The 23,875-nt window shown below is 42.3% G+C and overlaps 2 protein-coding genes and 1 non-coding gene across 3 annotated transcripts; 1 reads left to right on the top strand and 2 right to left on the bottom strand.

The window, feature by feature from the left end:
• Positions 1-978: 978 nt before the first annotated feature.
• LOC121307839 (cleavage stimulation factor subunit 2-like) lies at positions 979-5,742 on the bottom strand. Its single transcript, XM_041240129.1, has 9 exons — positions 5,629-5,742; positions 4,955-5,033; positions 4,559-4,728; positions 3,813-3,949; positions 3,467-3,586; positions 2,868-2,990; positions 2,231-2,321; positions 1,730-1,792; positions 979-1,079 (listed from the first exon to the last, which is right to left on the bottom strand). Exons 1-9 carry the CDS (start codon positions 5,714-5,716, stop codon positions 994-996), a joined length of 957 nt encoding a protein of 318 aa, XP_041096063.1. The 5' UTR covers positions 5,717-5,742; the 3' UTR covers positions 979-993.
• A 115-nt stretch (positions 5,743-5,857) lies between these two features.
• On the top strand, positions 5,858-15,460 carry LOC121307838 (U3 small nucleolar RNA-associated protein 14 homolog A-like). The gene is made up of 15 exons (XM_041240127.1): positions 5,858-6,173; positions 6,690-6,789; positions 6,945-7,015; positions 7,356-7,420; positions 7,815-7,963; positions 8,559-8,714; positions 8,838-8,957; positions 9,554-9,648; positions 9,775-9,898; positions 10,481-10,558; positions 11,168-11,540; positions 12,122-12,573; positions 12,944-13,128; positions 13,737-13,836; positions 14,460-15,460. The coding sequence occupies exons 1-15, from the start codon at positions 6,115-6,117 to the stop codon at positions 14,814-14,816; spliced, it is 2,484 nt and encodes an 827-aa protein (XP_041096061.1). The 5' UTR covers positions 5,858-6,114; the 3' UTR covers positions 14,817-15,460.
• A 1,811-nt stretch (positions 15,461-17,271) lies between these two features.
• Positions 17,272-17,344, bottom strand: trnav-uac. Its single transcript has one exon. It is a non-coding gene; the product is annotated as a tRNA-Val (tRNA).
• Between the last annotated feature and the right edge of the window lie 6,531 nt (positions 17,345-23,875).

Raw genomic sequence — 23,875 nt, forward strand, 5'->3', positions numbered from 1 at the left:
AGTATAGCGAGGGGCGATATAACGAGGGGTGGATGCAAGTACAAATTTGACGAGTACGTACAGACAGACAGGCCAGAATCTCCTTATTGGCCCAGTTTCTGGTACTCTAAATCAGGGTCTCTCAATCCTGGTCCTGGGGACTACTGTCTGCTGATCTTACTTCCAACAGAGTTCTCACTTATTGAATTGAACTATTCATTAGCGTCATTAGACCATTTGAATTGTTTTCAGCTTTTAAACAGTTGGAGATTTCAAGTTAACTATATAATTTTATAAGCAACCTGAAATCGGCAACTTTTTAGGAGCCGAGAACAATTAAAAAGGTCTAATTAAACACACTAGTTCAATTAAGAGTTTGATTAAGTAATTGAGGACTGAAAACCAGCAGACACAGGGGTCCTGCAGGAACAGGGTTGGGAAACCCTGCTCTAAATAACTTGAGGTAACATCCACCCACCCAGTATAACCAGTTATTCACATGCTTGTAGTACTGGGGCCTCCCCTGTATCCGTTACTGGGGAATACATGAATATACAACCACTCTTGAGAAGGAGGGGATTTTCATACAAAAGAAATGTGGTAATTTGATTATGCCAAGCATCCTGCTTTTTATTAAACACGGAAACAATTGTTTAAATAAATAAATAAATTACATGCAATTTAACCATTAAGGCATGACTTTGGGAAAACTACTTCCTGCTGATTTGAAATCTTCAGCTCAGCTCAGAAGAATGTACTTAGCCTGGGTTTTACTTCTTACTGAGTGTGAAGAAACTGGCATCACCAAAAGCACAAAGAGAAAAACACCAACAAACTAAAAATGTAGACGGTCTCCATCGATCCCAACATTCGGTACTAAAATCACAGCTTTCTCCTTGAATATTCACACCTTCTCTGTTCCAGCATTAAACATAAAAATAACCTTTTGTGTCTGCCTTTGTTCTTAACCTGCTACACAGACACCCCATAATACAACAGCCTAACCCTGTGAGGTCAGAGGTAGGAGTTGCTATGGATACCTTGAGGCCGCTCGATCGGCGCCTGCCCTGCGGGTCCTACAGGCGAGTGCTGAAGACTTCCTGGGTCAGCAGGAAATAAAACACAGGAAACAAGACACAAGCTCAGCTTGTTGCACTCAATAGAAAGTACATCCACAGCTCAGCAGATCAATCCAGCCGAAGCTGAGCTTACTGAACCGAGGGACTTGAAAGATACTCACTGCATTTTTCTGGGCTTATAGCACCCCGCAGTGGCGAATGGCTGCAGAGTTAAACTAATTAAGATTCCAGGACATTTTTATTTTTAAATGTATATCTATTTTTTTTTAATTGCTAAATTAAGTTTATTGCCTTGAGCTTAAAGGGTAAAGCTCATATACTGTTGAACTAATTAGAGATGCAAAAATTGTCCCCATTTAATGGTAAGCATACCTACAACTTAGGCCACATATTATAATGCAACAGCCCTCAAGACTGAATTTAAAATGTCCTCATAGTTCTACAAAGGATAATAATTGTGCTTGCTGCAAGCATTATGGGTTTCCTAAATACTGTCTATCTTGTGATACCTTCTTAACACATACATAACATAGTGCTTTCTGGGTCAGTAAAACTAGCTTTCAGGCACTTCCATTAGTTATTGCCCCTTCCCTGTCTATTCACTGTGACAGTTTTAAAAACAAAAATGAAAGTGGACCAAGCATATACTTTACAATAAAGAGCCTCCTTACCTTGCCCTCTGTCCATTGGTACAGGACCTCCTTGAGGAATGCCAATTTGCTGCTGCATGCCACCTATCCAGATCAAACACAGCATTAACAACAGGCACAGCCCCAAAGCCTCCATTCAGTCCAGTTACAATATAGCATATAGCCTGCTTATTGTCTGTAACAGCCAAACGCAATTCAGCAAAAAATCAACAGACAAATCTTCCCACATACATCCAGGCAGTTCTGCAAACCAGAATTAAACGCACTAGTTCCCTCTGGTGGCCAGACAGATTAACACATTTTTAAATGCTACATAAAACTTTCCTTTTGTGGCACGCTACAGAAGGTGTACATTGACACCGAGAGAACCGTCCTATCACATGCCAGTTTGGCCAGTCAGCTTACTTTAAGAAAATGAATGCAGCACCACTGCAATGACTAGACGTGTTTTTAATTAACCATTTCTTTAGTCTAGCTTTAGCTTGGTGTTTGAATCTCTGACGGCTACACCTTCTCTCTTACCTGCTGGACCCAGAGGGCCTGGCACCGTCACCCCTCCCAAGATTTGAGCGGGCTGCATCATCTGAGGGGCTCCGTTCACATGCATGCCCATCTGAGAAGAAAGAACAAGCGGTAAACATTGCAGCAAAAAATACACAGATCACTTACAATCCTGCCAGCATGCTTCCCAGCAACAGCTGTCAAGAAGTTTCCTGATGCGTGGTTGAGATACAGTTCCCAGAAATAAGGAAGCATGTTTCCTGGACTACTCCTAGTCTTCAGAAAAAACTTTTCCACAAATATTTTGACAATCAGATGAGCTTCTTGGAGCATGTACAGTAACTCGATTAATGTGACTATGATATAAACTGTTAACATAGAAAGTGTAACTTATTTGTAAGGAGGCAGCCGAGAATCTAAATATTGCTGCTGGGTGCAACACCATTCAAGTGCAGATATATCTATTTGGTGTACTTTATGTCTAGAATAAATTCTGGGTTTTTAAAATAGGTAATGTATCCATAACACACAAATAAATGAATTAAAAAGACATTTTAACTTGCCTAAACAGTATCTACTTAACATACTTTCTTATACGTTACATTAAAATAGGTACAATTCTCTTTTCTATCTAGAGTTGGGTGCCACTTGTTCTTACCATTTGCTGAGGCTGAGACACTGGAGGGTTGGGCTGGTTGAGAGGCAGGTTCGGAACGGATCCAGGACCAGGCTGGCTGTTGGGAATCAGGGGCTGGATGTTCGTTGGCCGGTGAAGCATTTTCTAAAAAAAATTAAATAAATCAAAAAGTGTGTGCTGATCCACAGCAAAACAGACTAACCAATTAGAACGCTAAACCTAGATGGGTTTTGCAGGTCTTGATTCTTTCCAGTGAATTTTTTTTTTTTGTCAAACTGCTTGCTGAAAGTATTACCCTTGCTTTGCATTTAGATAATCCCAGGTTAGATACAAGTCCCAATATTAACAGAGATGGTCTTTCTGGAATCATGTATTCACTCTATCATATTAGATATATAAATAATAATTCGATTCCAGAAAGCCTTATCGCCCGAGATTTCCATTAAAATATGATTTTTTTTAAGGTTTGGCAGGTCACACACTGTACAATTTCAGAATTTTCTTCCTCTTTGTAACTGCATACCCATTGGACACAACTGGGGGATGCAGGAGGACAACCGCATATTATTTACCCCCGCTACAGAGAGAAGCATGAACACTCTGCCATGGGCGTGCCTTACCAGTGCGATTTCGGGGTCCACAATCCTCATGACCACCTGTGCCTGCAGCAATGCGTACGCGAGCTGGGGGTTCTGAAGAAGCATGTTCCTGGCTTCCTGGGGGCTGTTCTGAACACACAGCTGGGGAGAGAAATAAAAAGACGGTTAAGAGTTACTCAATCGCCCCCGCGTTCTGTGGATTTACTAGAAGATCACGGGTAACTGTTCTTTAACAATGCCAGATTAAAATTAGAATATGAAGGGAAAAAAAAAAAAAAAAACTTCAAAGAAACGCTTTCCTGTTTGATCAGCATGTGATCATAACACTCCCTGGTGAATCTGGTTATTGGTTAGTGGCGATACCTACTTTCATCTGTTTCATCAGCTCAAACATCTGCTCTGGGGGGAGGCTGGCGACAGCACGGCTGATTGACTCAGGGGCTTCTTCAGAGTTACAGGGCTGTCCATATGGTGATTCAATTACCGGGGCACCAGTACCCAGACCTGCGACATACAGCAAAGCAAGGGTTACACTTCAGCTGCTTTACAACGACCTGCCAGGACCGTCTTGAGACTGGAGAGAACAAGGATGGATGACCGACCCAGAAAACAATTCATTACAATCTGCAGTAGCCTGAAACAAACAATTTAGGCAAAAAAATGACCAGACAAAATATACCAAGGATATAAAATGGAGGCTAGTATCAGGGTTGGGCTCAGTTACTGTTTTTCAATTGCAATTCCAATTCCTTTTTCAAATCACATTCCCAATTCCAATTCCCTTTTGATCAATTCCAACACATCACTGTTGAAAATTGCAATTAGCAGCATTCTGTTAAAATTGAAGTCACTGTTAGTCAGATACACTGGCTTCAAATGAAAGCACAACAATTCACGTCTCTAAAACATCAATTCCAATTCCTCCAAAAGGAAACGGAATTAGAATTGGGAATTTGTTTTAAAAAGGAATCGAAATACAGGAACTGACCCTGTACCCTGCCTAGTATTTTGATCACTTCGAGTGTGTATTATCCCTTGTTGTTTTAAAAAGCAAAGCAGCTTCTGTGATCATCGTTCTCCACGGCAAACGCATGTACGTTACCAGGGACTCACTCTTGAGCTCTTCCTTGTTCTTTTCACTGGCAGCATTGTCCACACGCAGGGCTCGCCCGCTGAATTCTCGCCCGTTCAGGTTGCGCATGGCACTCAGGGCGGTCTCCTGATCCTGGTACTCGCAGAAACCATACCCCTTGGGCTTGCCAGTTTCCCTGTCATACACTAACCTAGTGGCCAAGCACACAGCAAAAGGAAACATGACAGAACACTCTGAAACCCATAATTAAGAATACGTACACAGGAATGTCCGTACCAAGTTTCAATATAATTTGATTATTCGTTCTTAAGCATTACATTTATGCTTGAACTATGTACATGAAACAGTTATAAGAAATACTTATTTAACAATAATGAGGATGTTTACATTAAAACGTGAATCTATTAATATCCTACCTGAAACTGACCACCAGCCCAACTTCTGAGAAAATATCCTTCAACTGCTCCTCTGTAGCTTCATATGGAATATTACCCACTGCAGAACAGGACAAAACAAACGGGTAACTGACTGCTCAACACACACTTCTTGGATAGCTGGTAACAACCGGGCAGTATTATTTGTTTATTTAGCATTACTTAGACACCTCCAAGGCAAATTACAGAGACTAGGCTGTGTGAACAAGTGACTTGCTCAGGGTCACATAATGAGTCAGTGGCTGAGCTGGTATTTGAACCAGGGACCTCTTGGTTACAAGCCCGTTTTTTTTTTTAACCGCTGGACCACACATCCTTACTATGTACCAGGCAAAGGAATATGTTTCAGCCAACTATTTATAAAATAGATTTTTTGCTTTTTACAGAGTACGGAGAAATATTAATTATAACAATAACCGATAAAGCCTTAACGTCGCAGTCATCGATGCATATATATTGCAGACAATTCAATACTGCAGTGTACGCATGTATGTAGCTTGTAAAAAAAAAACAACAACCACACATCCAAGGAACAAGCACGGCGTGGACTTTCTAGTCAATGGACAACAAAAGAGACGCTGCCTAGCATTATTACTAAGCACAGACTGCTCTTCCCAACTTGAAAGGATCCTCCGCTTCTTCGCCGTTATACTTGCCGAACACAGAGCGCAGGGACCGGTCCACGGCTGGATCTCTGTTCGCCGCCGCAGCAGCAGCAGCAACAGCAGCCGCTAAACTCGCCATCTTCAACCTGGTGATCGACTCTTACGGAACTGTTTCAGCGGAGGACCTAAGCGTTTGTTTCCGGCCTGGAAAGACTGTCTTAACAATCCAAAGCATCGGCGTCCACTCTAGTTCCTGTTTGGCGTTGGCAGGGCCGCTGGGTACTTTGGGAATAGTTTTTATGTTTTTTTTTTGTTTTTTTTTAAACGAAAACTAACAGGCCTTGACACGCCGACGATTTGATTAAATGAGAAATAAATTAAACCATGTGAATAATAAATCATCGAATTATTTATTCGCTTTCTGTGCATGCTTTTAGGCTTGAGACTACAGTTTTACGACAGTAGAAACTGGATCTCTATGGTTTCCAGAAATCGGATTACGACAGCGTTGGCACACGTGGGTGATCAGTCATTAACATGGCCAAGACGAGGAAAGTTAGCAAAACCAAAAGCGGAGCTGCTGTAAAGCTGTTAAGGTTAGTGTTCGTGTGTTTTAAGGATTTTGGGTGACCCTACTGGTAATGATCAGGGCTTTGTTCGCTAGATCAGAGACATGTAAGAGTTATGGTAGAGCGCATGTGATGATCTGTGTTGGGTTGTTATGAGAAATGTACCTGTTACGGAATAGTGGTACTGTATAATACAAATGCGATGTAAACTACCTCCAACAGGGTTACAATCCCCTCATGATGCACGCATTTTGAGTTTGTCAGGTGAAACGCCATAGTCTCAGTTTGAGTATCAAGAGAGGCAGTTTCGTATGCATGCATGACCCATTGATTAGGGAGTGGTCGTTTTTCAGTATACATTTTACTTCATGTTTCCATTTCGACTTGACGTGCCATTGTAATTGTGCTCTACACTACTGGCACTAAGGTACTACAGTTCAGAACCTGGTCCAGCGTCTCAGTAGATATTGACTACCAAGCAGTGGAGACCAGACTCTGAAAAGATCCCAGATGCTGAGTAATAACGTGTTTGTTTAATATCAGTGAGAGCAAGGAGTCCAGTCACAAGGCTGTAGAGGAGACTATGGAGGAAGGGGAGGAACTGTTTCACACAGAGTATGCCATCAGCGCAAGTGAGGACGAGGTGAGTGAGTTTTGCTGTTAATATGCTACTAACGTGACATGCAGAGACTTGGCTTGTGGGATATAACTGTACAGTACTTCATGCCTTTTGCTATAACTTAACACCTTGACTGACTGGTGTCCCTGCATAATTTACTTCTGGCTCATGCATTTCAGGCCCAGAGCGATGATGAGAGGAAACATTGCAAACTGCTGGAGGCCATCAGCGGCCTGGATGGGAAGAAAAGGTGCCGCATTTCAAAGGGAGCTGGGTGATCTGGGTTCCACTACCAGCTCGGTCACCCCTGACTTGTTGTGTGTCCTTGGGGTTGATTTTCAGCTAAAGCCCAGTAAAGGGGTAGAAGATCACCCCAGGAAAAAGCTATTATTTTTGTTGTTCTATTACATTATTAAATAAAGGAATTAACTCGCAGTGTCACCTTTGTGGTAAATGCTGTCGTATTAAGACATTACTTACTTACAACTGCACCAAATATATGAACAGCAAAAATGCAGAAACCTTATGAACCTCAATGTTAAATCGTAAAGGTAAAATGGATGTTTCAATCCTTTCTTTCTTCCTGCCAGGAGGAAGCTGGCTGAGAGGTCAGAGGCCAGCACGCAGGTGTCAGAGTTCAGTGTCAGTGCTGAAGGTAAGGAAAGAGGAAGGGATAATGCTTTAAAGCACAAAGCCCAGGAAATGCCACAAATAGTGCTTTCTGACACCCAGAGAAGTCAACACATGTAATTCAGCATGCCGTCAGGAGGACTGGGAGAAAGGACTTTCATCATAAACCGCTTGCTGTGCACTGAAATATTACAGCTTAGAAATGCCTCATTAATGCAATGAGAAAGTTAATGTAATACAAGGTATCCCAGCAAGGGCAAGAATAACGAGGTATGCACATGAATTCCCTTGATCAGTAAACTGCAGAATTCATTTGAATAGTTACAAAGCAAAGTTGAAGAGCACGGAATGCCCCAAGCCTAGGAGTAAGAAGACGAGAGAGCCCCAGGGAGTTTCATACGACTCGCTGTTGTTTGCAGGTGCTGGGGAGAAGATTGATCTGAAAGACTTGCTTGGGACGATCGCCCCCGCGGCCCCATCAATGTCCTCCATCAAGAAGCAGCTGAATAAACTGCAGTACAAAAATAAGACCCTGGAGCTGCCCCTGAGCAGGCAGGAGACAGAGAAGGTAAGACAGGCATGGCAATACGACTCCCATTGCATAGCAGTTTGATCCATTCCTGGTGTAATAAGGCTCATCTGAGCTTGGTACTCAGACACTGTGGCTAATTAAGCCTGTAGTAAAACCTGGAATGGGTGTAACTGCTATGCAATAGGATTCTAATTTCCTTCCCTATAAGAACAGCTCTGTTTGCCAGGACGCCTTTGAAAGGTCAGCTACATGCACTTCAGGGATGGAAATAAGGCTCTTATTCCACAGCAGTTTAGTCCATTCCAGGTTTTAATATGTGCTCGATTAGCCCCAGGTGTGTCTTCCTGAAAACGGGAAGGGATCAAACTGCTATGCAGTGGGAGTCTTATTTCCATTCCTGCATTTACTATGTTTAACAGTAGTCCACTTGTCTGTTTTGAAGGAAACATACTGGGCAGTGGTATATTTAAGAATGACCCTCGATGTTTTAGCCTTTAATACCATTTTTGAAAGTGTGCTGGGGTAGTGGGCCCTGCTTGCCACAGCATGTGTGAATATCAGTGGCGGGAGGGCAGTGTGGATGTGTTAGCTGCAGGAGTTCCCCACTCACTCAGGTCTCTCTGTCCCACAGATCCAAAGGGTGGTGGCCTACGAGAAGACTTCAAAGAAGGTGACTCGCTGGGACCATGTGGTGCGCCAGCACCGTAAGGCGGAGCAACTGGTGTTCCCCTTGAACCAGGAGCCAGGGGGGATCAAACCTGTGGAGCAGGTTGTGGCCAGCTGGAAGGTGATAACGGGATTCTGGGTTCTGTTCCTGTATTAGAATCCTTTTCTAAGGCTGCCTTTGTCTGAGCTTGTCTGTGGAATCCTGAGTTCTATATGAAGCTCCTGCCTCCCTTGGCTGTTGCAGGTCAGAACCCCCCTGGAGCTGGAGATCTTCAACCTCCTGCACAAGAACAAGCAGCCCGTCACCGACCCCATCCTGACCCCTGTAGAGGAGGCCTCGCTCCGAGCCATGAGCCTTGAGGAGGTGAGCTTATTCCTCATCCTATACCTAACACATGGAGAGCTTTCATACTGACAGCCCTGCTGTAGACACAAAGAATCATTAATCATTCATAAGTCTCCCATTGCATGGCAGCTTGATCTATTCCTGGTTTCACTGAACAAGACGCAGCTGAACTTATAACCTGTACACTGTGGCTAATCAAGCTTGTAGTAAAACCTGGAATGGGTGAAACTGCTATGCAATAGGAGTCTTGTTTCCATCCCTGTTGAGCATTCCCAGAAGTGGGGTTTTTACATGTTTGTATATGTACAGCTTCTCACATTTTGATGTACCTGTGAAAAATTAGAATTTGGAAGTTGTTTTTTTTTTTCAAGTGGTCTTGTAATTTGTTATGTTTCTGTAGGAGAGACTGTACACTTTGAGATAGTGTCTTCGTATTCCCTAGGCAAGCCACTGTGCTCTGTCATAATCTTTATCACGCTCCACTACATTTCGCTGCCACATTGTTTTAACTACATAAGAGACGCCATTTCCCCTTGGACTGTGCCAAAGTGGAAATGTCTAGTTTTGTAAAAATAAAGACACAACCAAGCAGAAGGTTTTCTCCTCAAACGCAGGCGAAGATGCGGCGTGCAGAGCTGCAGAAGGCCCGTGCGCTCCAGTCCTACTATGAGGCGAGAGCCAAGAGAGAGAGAAGAATAAAGAGCAAGAAGTAAGTCTGGGGGGTGGGAATGGGGGGGCAGCAGGAAGGACGTTGCACCCTATGTGTTGCTCACATGACATTTTGGGAAAGCGAAGCCTGGAGATAATTTCAAGTGTTGCTGCTTGCTTGGCTCAGGTACCACAGGGTCTTGAAGAAGGCGAAGCAGAAGGAGGTGCTGAAACAGTTTGAGGAACTGCGAAAGACAAACCCAGACGCTGCTCTCGAGGAGCTCAAGAAGATGGATCGGTCCAGGATAGAGGTGAGCGTTCAGCAGGGTGACTCACAGGGCTGTATTTTATCACGGAGCTGTCCAGGATAGAGATGAACGCTCAGCAGGGTGACTCACAGGGCTGTATTATTTTTCTTGAGAAAAGGACAAAAACTTTTTTTTTACATATGTTTTGGTAAATGGGACTTTAAAGTCCCACTGGGGCTTTAAGAGCAACATACAGTTCCTTGACGATCTGCCAGGACTGAAAGTGTTAAACACAGATACAGCAGATCCACCAAAAACTGATTATCAAAAGATTAAAACCTGTCTAACACTTCATTCTTTGATGTTTAAATTCATTTTTCAAACTGAAAAGCTGTGTATTTGGCAGAATATCAGTTTAATTATGTTTTAAATAAACAAAGCAGGTCAGTTTTATTTGTGGATTATTTTTACTCACCACTAATTGTTTACCCCCAATCTAAATTCCTGTTGTGTTCTCCTGTGCACTGCTGGGTTTTAGTGCCATCGTGAATACACAGTATTCCGGCTTTCCCTGGAGAAGCCTGCTTGATAGTGTGTTCTTTATGGAAGCAATGCATTGAAGGTGCTGTGTGTTCTGTCCTGCAGGAGCGCATGTCCCTGAAGCACCAGAACAGCGGCAAGTGGGCCAAGTCCAAAGCCATCATGGCCAAATATGATGACGAGGTAAGCCTGTAGTTACAGCTTACTAGGTGCAGGGTTCAAGTGAAACGAGAGAAGCGTCATGCGTCTGGTTTGACAGTGCCCAATTACCGCTTGTGCTGTCGTACTTAGAGTACAGTTAGTCAGTCCGAGATTAATGCTGATCGGTGTCTGTGAAACCAACCATTAATGTGGTAGTCAACTTTTTTATTAGTGTTCTTATAAAACATGAATAAATGTATTACTAAGGCTGTTTTGGTACTACTGTCTATCGTGTGTGTTTAAAATTATGGATGGCATCTCTTTTACACCGTATAAAAAGTTGCTACTTTTTGCACTAGCTTGCTACTTCAGTATAATTATGAAATCTCACCTTGCTGAATTGGACTAAGAAATAGCACTTCAGCTCTGCCAAGCAAATCAAGTGCAGGAGACAGATGAGGGACCTGTGAGCAGAGCAAGTGAAGTGCTCTTATTACACTTCTATTTTACAGGCACAAAACTGCAATATAAGGGAACTGCTTTATCACGAAAGCATTGGGTGTTTCAGCATATGGCTGGGCATGAATAGTTCATGTGCTCTGGTCCCCATGTATGTTTGCAATTATAAATATGAACGTGTTTGTGTGCCAGGCCCGCAGAGCTATGCAGCAGCAGCTGGAGGTGAACAAGGAGTTGACTCGGAAGCTGGTGGTGCCCTCAGAGAGTGAGGACGAAGAGCCAGATGAGGAGGAGGAGGTCTTGCCCGGCTTTGTTAACGAGGCCCAGCCTGGCACCGACTACGCCAACCCCTGGATGCAGGGGAAGCTCAGCTCTGACCCGTCTGAGCTCGCTGGGGAGGCTGGTGGGGAGGCAGAGGCCCCAGCACCAGTTGGAGCTGTGGAGGAGAGCGAGGAAGAGGAGGAGGAGGAGGAAGACGAGGCTCTGCTCAGGGAGTTTGAGGAGAGGCGGCGCCTCCGGAAAGAGCAGGAGGAGGACACTGTCCCTGCGGAGGAGGACAAGGAAGGTGAGGACACACCAGGGACACTCCCATCTCCTTCTCTGCCTGCTCCAAGTCCAAACGATCACAAAATATGAAATGCGTGCACCTGTGTTCCCAAACTTGAAATACAAAGCCTCAGAATTTCAAATTATTTACATATTTCTAGAATGAACATTGATCATTTTAGGAAAAAGTGGTGTACGTCAGGAATAGAAATAAGACTCCTATTCCATAGCAGTTTCACCCATTCCAGGTTTTACTGTGAGCTTGAGTAGCCCCAGTATAGTTAACAAGCTCAGGTGTGTCTTACTAAAGTCATAGTAAAACTAACAGTGGATCAAACTGGTATGCAATGGAGGAGGGGAGGGGGCTTATTTCCACCTTTGTACTTTTGGGCTCTGAGTAGGCCCATAATATACAGTGTGTGTGTGTGTGTCATATATAAAATATATATATTTTTATGTATGCTTTCCATGTGTACTAATGTGTACCAGCAAGTGTTTGCAATTGAGACACGATTCCAATTTTGCTAGCTTATTAATTTAGCAACCTCTTCAGTCGATATTAAGGTTAGTGCTGAGTTTTTATTTCCCTCTGAATGTTAGATGCTGGAGAAGAGAGGTGTGATGAGGTAGAGGAAGAGGATGTGTCCGAGTTTAACAGCCTCTTCCAGAGACTGGTGGGAAACAAGCCCAAGACCCAAGCAGCAAAGCGGGCAGCCAGGCCGCCTGCGCCTCAGGGGGAAGGAGAGAGCCAAGAGCAGAGGAAGGAGGACAGAGAGGAAAGGGAAGAGCCCGCCCTGCTGGACGAGAGGCTCACTCGGGTTCAAACCATGGAGGAGCTGGAGAACCTGGAGCGAGAGGAAACTTTAGAAGCTGAGGTGCCTGAACCAGACAGCACCATGACAGGGCCAGGCATAGAGACAGAGGAGGAGAAACCGACCAGCAAGGCAGGGAAGAGGAAGAGGAAGAAGGTGATCGACCCTGAGGAGGTGCTGACCAGACAGGCCAAAGTGATCAAGGTGCCCTCAGCCCCCACTGCCATTGAGGATGAGGAGGTAAGGAACACAGTGTTCGCCTGCAGACCGGGTGCTTTCAAAGGGAAATTCTTTATGCAGTGAAAGTGAATGTATTACAAACTGGAGTCTGAGATGGAAAAACCAGGAATGGATCAAACTGCTATGCAGTGGGAGTCTCTTTCCATCCCTGCCTCCACACTATCCCATTCCACGTGTGTATGCTTGATAGGAAACACGTGAAGACTTATAAGCTCTGAATGAAATGTCTGAGTTGGTTATTTCTGGTTTGGAAACTCTGCGTTAAATGTTATTTGAAGTTATTTTCAGGTGTGTGTTCAGTCTAATTAATTTCAGTGTGGTTATGTGTAGTTTTATTTGCTGTGTTGGTTTTTTTGCCATCGCTCTGAAGGGTGATGAAGAGCAGAAGATGATCATCAAGGAAGCCTTTGCCTCCGATGACGTCATCGCTGACTTCCTGAAGGACAAGCAGAAGCAGACAGAGATGTCCAAACCCAAAGACGTAGACTTGACCCTGCCGGGCTGGGGGGAGTGGGGCGGAGTGGGGCTCAAACCCTCCACGAAGAAACGAAGGAGGTAAAACGGGCATTTCAATGTTGTATGTAAACCAAACAACAACAGAAAAACAAGGCTGGGAAGCAGTTTTTAAAGTAATTGTAGCTACTAAAATGATTCCATGATTCTTAGCCATTTTGTACGTCCATTTGCTACATGTCTCAAACGTTCTGCTTTAAAAGAAACCTAGTATAACTCACATTTTAATAAAACATGACATCTGGTAATACTGGGGGTTAAAGGAAACTCAGTTTCTGTGCCTTATTCTCGCACTTCCTGGGTAATTTCACCCCAGCTGTGTCTTCTGGGTCAAAGCATGATACTGGCAGGAAAGAAGCCAGTGAAGGGGTGAGGACAAATTCACTCTCCAAATGAAATGACCCAGGAAGTACAAGACGGTCAAAAAGCAAGGCTTTCAAACTGCTTTCTTTAACCTAGTGTAGTACCCGATGTCATGCTTTAAAATGAAGAATAGATGTTTGCTAGAATATGTGTTTCTTTCAGAACTGCTAAATAGAGATGTACATGGTGGAGAAATTTGATGGAACTATTTTGTTGGCAGCTCAAATTTTGAAAATAAAGCGTTCTCTTTTATTTGTGTAAACCTGCTCAATAAACCCCAATTGCAGGTTCCTTATAAAAGCAGCCCCCGGCCCTCCCAGACGGGATCGCAACCTGCCTAATGTGATCATCAGTGAGAAGAGGGATGCTTCAGTAGCAGCCCACCAGGTAAGAGACCCCACGCAGCGTTCCTTTGAGACGGCGAGAGGGATGCTATAGCTACTCTATAGAGACACGCTGACGAGCCAGGTTTCAGGTTTGTGTCACCCTTAAATTCCTCTGGATGGAAGAAAACAGACTTAACTCTAAAATCATATTTATCAACTGGAACGGCACAAACGGCTGTACACAGGAGTTACGTTTAGATCCCTGTACTGGGAATATTAGTAGGGCTTCTAGTTTTCTGTTTTTATTTTCCATCTCCCTCCCTTTAAACCTTAATAGTTGTTGAGCCAGATAGTTTCTAGTAGCGCCACATTTAAACAAACGCAGTGGAAATTAATAAGCTGAATTTGGCGATTAGAGCCGGAACGAAATGCAGGTTCAAATAGAATCAGGTATGATCAATGCACATCGTTTAACTCGATCAAGATATGACGATAAAAAGAAGCAACTTCCTTTGGTAATTAGTGTTTAAGAAAGGGAATCGGCTCAAAATATGTTTAAAGGGACATTGCGTGATCAAAAAACCTGAAATCTAGAAACCCTAACAGCAAGCTATTAATGCTGTTTGGCTGCTCTTGTTTCTAGATGTGGATTGTGCACTCCCTCTCTTCCTCTTCCTCCCGCAGGTCAATGATCTGCCCTTTCCCTTCAGTAACCCAACACAGTTCGAGCGCAATATCCGGGCGCCCATCGGCCACAACTGGAACACTCAGCGTACTGTGCAGAAGCTGACCGCACCCAAGATCATCACCAAGATGGGCACCATCATCGACCCCATCGACGAGGAGGATCTTGCCATAGACAAGAAACCACCAGTCCAGCTGCGGATTGCGGACATCCTGCTGACAAAGGAGGAGAAGGGGAAGAAAAACACAGAGCGCAAAGGCAGGAGCCCCCAGAGCAAGAGGAGACCCCAGAACAAGAGGAGACCCCAGAAACGCATAGACAAGAAGAACCAGCAGAAATCCAAGAAGGCTGCCTGATCATGGACACTGAAAGGACTGAAGCATGGCAGAGGCATGGTTCATTGAGAATGAGATCAGCGAGCTGTTTGGATCTGAACTGTGGTCTGCAGCCCCTTCTCTTTTTTTCATGTGTAGGCGACGGGTGTTTAAATGCAGTCTGGATTCCTTTACTGATCGACAGTAAACTTTCAGCCCTTGTTATATTATGACAGTTGACAAGCATATTATTTTGATCGTTCTTGAACATGAATCTCTAGTTGTTGTTGCAGTAACCCCCGTGATTGCCAGTGTGAGATCTTCTCTCCCACTCAAATACCAATGTGTCCCTCAGTCCTGTCTTTGCAGGACTGACTGGGAGTTAAGCCCACACCCCAATCCAATCCTTGCCAATTCCTTCACATTTTAATGGTGGAGGAAGCATTTTCATTATGTCAGGGTAAAGTGGATTGCATGAAGAAGTAGACTGAGTTACCAGTCGCCATAGCAACCCCTTTGCCTGGTAGCCAGGATGTGGGTAGAGCAACCTTGAAATCATATGAAGCCACAACACCTTGCGATCATATATTGTTATAATATTGTACACACATATTGGCGAGTTTTTGTAAGGTGATAGAAACAACAACAACAAAAAAACAGCTAAAATAAATGAATATGGAATACCAGTATGGCCATGTGTGGTTATTTATTATACTCTTGAAGGTTAGGGTGGATACTGAATGAGCTACATCCTAGCTCTACTAAGATTAGTAGCTGGTACAGTATGTCAGCCTTAGTGTATGCATGTTTTACCAACTGTGAAGCCCTGTCCTCATGTTTGTGTCTAGGAGGGTAAAGTCCTGGGACTATCACGGAAGACATGGTACGTGTCGAGGAATTTTCGTTTTCTAATGTAGCTTGTATCGTACAGCACCCTGTACTATATTTTGTATACTGGATAGTTAAATAAGAATAAAACCATAGCTAATCTTAAGAATATAGGACATTTTACAAACAAGAGCCCATTCAGCACATCTAAGTTAATACAGTTGCTAGAAGCTGATTGGTCTCAGAACTTTGTCAAGCTGGGTCTGCTTCATTTCCAACTATGTCCTCTGGTCCTGGTTTCCGTACTACGCTTAAAGTAATGGTTTGAGTTAACTATGTCAGTTCATTTTAACATTTTAAAGACTTCAGTCATGTCCCCTCATTCTTATCCCCTCATATCCCCTCTCTAAATATTGTAGGTATTTTACTAAATGGCATATCTTGACCAACACATATATAGTAACATCATATTGTGGCTTTGGTATCGCGTCAGGTTTGGGCATGCGCATCGTGAATATTTCAATACTACCTGGAATTCGGGAGCCCTGGATAATTAAGAAAGCCGTTGTTATTTTGATACAAGCCTGTATTAGCTATCGCTACTGTCAATAGAGGATGGGGTACTTCCAATCTCATCTGATAGCGATGCCTTATCATGTGTCACAACGACTGGATCTATTTAGCCGGTTGAAATGCCAGTCAATCTGGATTTACTGCTGGTGTTGAATGTATTGCTTACCTTTCCAAAGACGATGCTCTCAGTATACACAGACCACTTGCCTGTCTGCGCCGATGGTGTTTAGCAGCGTCCTTTGTATCGGTCAGGCAAGAGGCAGAGTGTTGTTGCGTTGTATAGGACTTTCTAAACACTTATTTTACAGCTCCTTCACTCTTTTATAGTTAAAATATTTTAGATTTGTATACTGAGGATATCAAGAACTACAAAAAAAAAAAAAAATAAATAAATAAATGACCAAAACAAAACCTCATTTTATTTTATGTTTCGAATTTGTTAATAATCCATGTACAGACATGCGCAGCTATTTGTAGCAATTTATTTATAAGTGACGCATGTGAGATTAAAACAAAAAAAAAACTTTCTCGGGTTTCAAGAAATGTAGCATTACATTATTTGATAATTTTTGTTAAAACCCTCTTTTTCTAACAAATCTGATTGTGATTCATCAGTCATTTCCACTTTACTGAAGTTTTAAAAAGTACTGTAACGAGTACTGACTTTAACATAGTTAAAAACGACCACGAGAGGGCTCGTTGATGCCTAGTTTTATATCAAAACATTTTTTTTTTAAATCTGCATTAAATATTTAGATGTTTAATGTTTAATTGGTGACATTTGCATTGGATATTGAATACAAAATAATAATAAATATATAGGTTTTAAGCCATTAATGCATTAGCCACGATATATGAACTTGGTTCAGTCGCCGTCCATTTACATAGGCTGTAGTTTGTAGTCTTTTTGTTGCACCAACGTGTGTATATATATATATATATATATATATATATATATATATATATATATATATATATATATATATATATATATATATATATATATATATATATATATATGTTAATTTTAATTGTAGTTAGTTCTGTTTTATAAAAGTACGGGTGATAATTGTAAAAAAATAAAATAAAAATAATGTGGTTCCACTGGGGCTCGAACCCAGGACCTTCTGCGTGTAAAGCAGACGTGATAACCGCTACACTATGGAACCAACTGCAAGAACGCTATCGTGCACAAATCATGATAGTGCAATTTACAATCTATCATCGTGAGCGTGTGAATTAACACCTGGCCAGTCCAACGTTTGCTTGACATTTTTGTCCTCATTATTTAGCTAAGGACGGCAGCCAATGCACCTACGAAATCATTATAGTACGGTTTTACCACGCGTGGATTAGCTAAATGAATAGCACCCCACAAAAGGGGATGGGACGGCTAAGGATCAGGAACACAATTAAGCGCTGCCTTCACAATTTGTTTAAGTTATTAACTTCAAATTGTAGTTTACAGCTTCTGTGTAATGCAGACCGAAAAAGCAGCCGTTGACTCACAATTTGAGGAATTTGGTCCGCTGAAGGAGAAACTAAGGCGGCTGGATTAAAAGGTAATCACCTTGTCTGTACAGATCGACTACGTTTAAGAAATAATCTCACATCGTAACCACGGTTTAATAATAGGTGTTTCTTGAGAATGCATGTCTTGTTATTTTGAAAAGCGACAAACAACTGGAAAAACAGCAATTATTTCACCCGTGCAGTCCGCGGCCTCCCATCAAGTCCCAGTCGCTCGTTGCCCGGTTCAGAAGAAATTGTTTTGCTAGGGGCTCTTGAGTTAACTGGGGATTCGTGGTGGTGTTGTTGTGCAAGCGTAACGCTGTCTCTATTGGGACAGCGTTTTCTTTTAGCTTCTGAATGGTTTGATCTCCTCTCCTGGTCACACACACGCTAGACTGCCTCATGGGCGCGTCATGCTACCAGCGTGACCACAATTCGGGAGCTGTCTTGGTTCCAAGACCAGCTGGCTGTAATATTAAATGCACTCTATCTTGGGCAATGCTTTTGAATTTACATAAAAGCTCAATGCAGCCGCTCAGCACGTGTTTGCAGTGACTGGCAAACTGAGCCAACAGGCAAAAGCGCTGACTGAAAGCACATCATGTATACGGGAAAAACTACGATCTTGACTGTATGTGTCACATATGAACAACACTGCTACAGTGACTTAGTGTCCTACGGCGATTTTTCATTTAGATACGAGTGATTCTTACCCCACTGGACAGAGCTGTGTCAAACTACTATTTGCTTATTATTGCAATAAATACGTTAATAAATAAAACCTCACCAGGATAAATATTTCAAATTTCAAAAACACTAACGGTGTTTGTGCGCTGTGTGGCGATATTGTCAGTGTTTCTCATTTTGACGTGACATAAAAATCTGTTATGGATTCTTATTCCTGGTTTACTTAAAATAGTGTCCGGCAGCGGTAACCCCACCCCAGTTGAACTGCTCGGTGATCTCTGCTGTTGTGGGCTGGCCTGTAGGATTAGTTCAGCCGTCTGTGCCTCCAGCCGTTGCCGTTGTTAGCGCACAGAAACACCCAGAGCATTTTGATACGTCAGTCCGCTGTGCTTCTCCAATCTTTTTTTGGTTTCTGAGTCCTAGAATGCAAGTGGAGGTATTAAAAAAAAAAAAAAAAAAGGTCTGTTCCAGAAATCTGTGTAGAAAGCACTGCACGACTCCAGGTTTTCCCTGGGACCACAGAGCATAGGTTTTGTATTAAACATGAAGTATAAATCCAGCTGGTTCTCAATAAAACAAATATGCTTCCACAATAGCATGATAAATGTCAATTAGCAGGCTTTTTGAACGCTGTCTCTTAAAAAGGGCATTCCGTTTGACCTGTTGTGTGTTTACTATAGTTATGTTACTGATTTGATAGAGCAGGGGCTGTAACAAAAATGCTGTCTCCCACATAACCCTGACAAAACCATGGCTAGTTCTACAACAAAAGGGAGGACATTGGCAATGATTGTATGGAGAACAGCATTCAATGTCTAACATTATTTAATAAAATAAACCAGACCGCTCCTGCTTACCTTTACAGACAGGTTTCAGCCTCTCAGTATGCAACTGAATGCAGTTATTATGCAGAGGTGTCTCAAACACCCAAGAAATAACATGACATCTTGAAAGCAGCAGTCTACCTATACAACCTCTCTCTTTAAAGGTAGCAGCATCGGAGGGCTTTGAGCCAAGAAAGTTGTGAACACCTACTATGCAGAACATGGAAAATACAAATGTGATTGCAGCTTGATGATGCAAAACCACGACTCATTTATGACAAAGCCTGCATGAAATAGCCCTGACATACATTCCTACAGGGAGCGCCATTTACTGGCATCAACACTTCCACGGTTCTGTGCACTGCGTTCACACTGTAGCAACAGGCTGTGTGCCTGACTCTTAAAGGTGTAGCAACATTTCAAACCCTTCTGTGCGGTCAAGGCTCTGGTAAAACTAGGAAACTACAAGGTGGTACTTGACTTTGTGTTTTTATACATTGACAGCAATAAGAAATGAACACACCAGGGTGAAGGCATGTCAACCAAAAGTTTGATTGTATTGTTATGTCCCCCCCACCTGAAAAAAAAAAACAACAATAAAACAAACCAACACAGGTTTTGCTCATAATGCAAATGACAAGCATGTCAAAGTTCATGCCAAGCAAAATGAGTGCTTATGGGCCATGTTCCTAAAACATCCATGGGGTTTAAAGGAAATGCAAAAATGTTCCCTGGGCTCCGAAGCATGAGTACAGTGATAAAGAGTAGTGCTATTTACTACCACTACAGTTTGTACCATTAAACAGACAGGCCCATTTCAACCACATCAACAGTATGAATTTATAAAATGGTTCCATTTCACCACACATGAATCTTCCCTGTGTCACTGTGTTCACTGTGTGCTGTGGTACCCAGTGCTGCTTCATCCAGTCCTGGTGATTAATCTGGGGCTGTTCACATGCAGAAATGAGGTCATACAGTCTACGCCAGACTTGAATACACTCCTGTTGTTTAAAGGAGTAACACACCTGGAATTTTACAATAAGACTACCTAATTATAATGCAAGGCCCTATAAGCACTATGTTAATTGTTTCTTGTTACTAGTTTACCTAGATGAGTATCATTAAAAAAAAGAATAAATTAGAGCTGGAAAGATTGAAGTAAGAAAATATGACCCAAAGTGTCCAAACACAAACTGTTTTTTTTTTTCTTCTTTTAATGGTATCTGCACAGATCTCATGTCCTTGTATTGTTGGTCTCATGCCTGTTGCCATGTTTGTAATTCAAACGATTGGCTGGCTCTGTACAACATCCCAGACGATCTGCAATAAATACAGGTGACAAGTTGCCGGTGTCAGTCTGACCAAACAGGGACCCTTAGACCTAAAAAAAAAAAAAAAGGATATAGCACCTTGCTTCTCTAACTGCTTTCTGGCACGCGTCTTCCTGTCGCAGAGTGTAGAATTTAGAACCCTCCCCTCCTTACTGAGCGTAGTTTAAAACGCATTATTCGCGTAGTATTAATTTTAAATTGCTACTGTACTCGCAGATGTAGTTTTGGAAGCACATTGCAAAACATTTTAACAAGCTGTTCTGTCATATGCGGCTACAGTTAATTTCTCTCAATCATCCACGCGTGGTGTGGATTAAGACGCACTTCCCTGCATGCGTTTAAAAACAGTGTTACTTGGACAGCTTGTCTGCTTTGTTCTATAGACCATAAACAATGCATGTAAAGCAAGTTGACCTATGAAAAAAGTTAAGAAACATCGTCACCTCCTCCATATTTTACTGGTATGGCTTTTGCATTAAGATCTACTTCAAACAGCCCCCCCCCCACACACACACACACACGCACCCCACCCCCTCTTCGCATCTGACTGGTCTTGTTTTTGCAGTAACCATAACTGCCACTTACAGTCACTCACAAGAGCCGCAGTCTTCCGTTTTGCAAAAGACAGCAGAGGAATGTAACGCGTGCACAAGTCAGTCGTTCGTTTATCAAGAGGATTTCTAATCTGTGATTGTCTCAGATCGGCCCTACTATAATAATGCACCACTGTGTTATCGCATTACAGCATCTCTTGACGTCATTTATAAAGTGTCAGAGAATGCAGAACGCATGGGCTGAATGAGAGACAGGCACAGTTTACAATCGCACAACCCCACCTATATTGTGAAAGGATGCGCTGTTTCTGGCAAGGGTTATCCAACAACTGAAACACACGTTCCTTTTTTCTTCAGTGTAGATGGGGTGGGCAGGCTATTGTTTTCTCGCCGATGTTAAATCTGTATCAGAAAAAAAAAAAAAAAAACGTTTACCGGTGTATTTGTTGAGTATATTTAAAATCGTATATAACCTGTAACGCATGATTCTCTATTGGAGCCGTGTAACGTGACACAGTTTATTATACACCCTCAATCAACATCATATGCATCAAAAGTTATTAAAAATGTGTGAAAAATAAAGAGATTTGGCCCGACCCAAACAATAGGTTTGTGTTGTATTCTGAAATCAAAAATACTGCTTTCTGGCACGTGGCTTCAGGTCGGATTATTGTTATGCAGAATTCAGTACACTCCCATGAATTTACCACGCATTTAGTCTAAATGTATTTTTCACTTATTGGACATGGATGGGCATAGCCTACTGTAATAAATTGTTTTATTTTTGTTATGTATATATTTATATATTAGTCAAAATGGAATTTTAACAAAACATCTTAAAGCTTTCGTTAATCTGGCTTTATATTGGTAAATGGTTTGGCAATTCTATAACTTAAACAAAAAAAAAAAAAAAACAGAGCTGAGCCGCATGTAAAGTTTCTGAATTTTGGACTGTACGGGCAAACGTTGGGCAAAGAGTTGAGAGAGAAATAGAGGCCGCATTTTCTGTTAGCACTAGAAAAAGAAAAAAAAAACAGTGACTTTAAACTAAGTTGCATGCTGTATATGAATTGACATCGATGCAGTAATGCACGGGTTTGGCTGTTTATGTGCTAGCTATGGTTTTTTAAATGTATGGTCTGGCAAACACAACCTGTATGTTATTCACCTGCAGACAGAAACATGCAGGCTTTAGGACCCGACGTGCGCGATTTCTCTCCAGCTGCTGCAGTCTGAAACTGGCAATGTGGGAACATCGCGGGGAGAAACCCAAATCTCACCCCGGATTCATTCTACTTTAAAAGCGCATCGGAACCCCGAACCGGAAGTTTGCGCAGCTCGTAGATCCAGCTCTCTGTCCCCGTGTCAGTTCCAAATTCGGACCCGCTGGAGACCTTTTCTGATCTCGCTCGTGTGGAAGGTAAGACGGTGCTCTACGATTGCCATTGCTAATAACAAAAGAGAGGCGCTGCTGGCTGGGGGCATTTAAAGGGGCATTGCAGAAGAGAGAGCAGGCAACAACCAGTCTTAAAACTTTTTTTTTTTTTTAATGTTAAACTCGGCGAGTAGATAACAGATTGCTATATAATCCCCCCAGTCGTGCTGTGTATTTAAACATTAGAGAGCTGTGATATTTTTTTTACTACCTGCATTTGTAAGAGGTTTTGAAAACAAACAATTCACAAACATGTTGTGTTATTGTATTTTAAAATGTGTCATTTTAAAAGGCTATTTTTTTTTTTTTAAATGCAACATATGTGGCGCATTTGAGGAGCGAGAAGTTTTACAGAGAAGCTAGATTTTCTAAAGCGCAGTGTGTCTCTTTTTCTGAGTTGCACTGTCTCTCTGACGGTGTGGGTGGGTTGAAATCTGTACCACCACCCAGCACCCTGAAATATTTTGAAGCTATTATTCTACACAGCTCTCCAAGTTCCATAATAAGATATCTTGATAAATAATATTGTACGGTCGATTGTTTTAAAACGGGGCAGCGTAGAGTTATTGCTGAAACAGCAGTCCACCTAATATTAATTTGTATACCTGACTCATATTTAGACATTTTAAAACAGCATTTATATTCATTTTGTAATGAGAACAACTGCTGTGAATTATCGTCTGTAAAATGTCTGGCTGCGCTGTGATGGGCATTCCACTCTCACATTATTCATACAGGCTACATGTTTGACAGTGAAAGGTCTGCTCGTTAATCTTATTATAACTATTATTAAACAGGCGAATATGCATATAGTAACATAATAGTATTTCTTAACAAGTTGTGTTTAGGGAAGCGTATTTAACGGGCTGTTGTCATGTTTGCAAATGGGAACCCCAAAGACGCAGATATAAATAACCTTTTCCGGGATAGGACGATTGCAAAAACACAGGCATGCTAGTATGTGTATTTATCTGTATTTATTTTTTTTTTCTTGGTTTGTGTTATACTGTTTCAAGGGCTATTTAAAACCCTATGCCCCTCGCTATGTACTCTGGAATTTGATCTATACCCCCAGGGCAAGACGAGTCTCGGGACGATCAGTAACCCAGGCTAGGCGATTTTGAGCTCCAGGCAGCCGGGAGCTGTCGGGATCGCTAACCGGGTTCTGAGCGCTCTTTGTCGGTCAGCGATCTTGAGGATAACCCGCTGCGCCACGATCCTTATTTAGACTATGAAACAAGCAGAATATGATGCATTATTTCGTGGCAGCAGACGGACTCGCGGTGCTATTCAGTTGGCATTTTTTATATATAAGAAAGAGGCTTTAAACATAGATGAGGCTAAATGCTTAATT

Source organism: Polyodon spathula, chromosome 59, assembly GCF_017654505.1.
Source record: "Polyodon spathula isolate WHYD16114869_AA chromosome 59, ASM1765450v1, whole genome shotgun sequence".
Taxonomy (NCBI): domain Eukaryota; kingdom Metazoa; phylum Chordata; class Actinopteri; order Acipenseriformes; family Polyodontidae; genus Polyodon; species Polyodon spathula.

Coding starts and splice junctions, on each gene's coding strand:
- LOC121307839 (XM_041240129.1), bottom strand. CDS start 5,716: ATGGCGAGTTTAGCGGCTGCTGTTGCTGCTGCTGCTGCGGCGGCGAAC. Junction 2,322..2,867: donor TGTCTCAGCCTCAGCAAATG/GTAAGAACAAGT, acceptor CTTTCTTCTCAG/ATGGGCATGCATGTGAACGG. Junction 1,080..1,729: donor ACCAATGGACAGAGGGCAAG/GTAAGGAGGCTC, acceptor CTGCTGACCCAG/GAAGTCTTCAGCACTCGCCT.
- LOC121307838 (XM_041240127.1), top strand. CDS start 6,115: ATGGCCAAGACGAGGAAAGTTAGCAAAACCAAAAGCGGAGCTGCTGTA. Junction 6,790..6,944: donor TCAGCGCAAGTGAGGACGAG/GTGAGTGAGTTT, acceptor CATGCATTTCAG/GCCCAGAGCGATGATGAGAG. Junction 9,649..9,774: donor AGAAGAATAAAGAGCAAGAA/GTAAGTCTGGGG, acceptor TGCTTGGCTCAG/GTACCACAGGGTCTTGAAGA.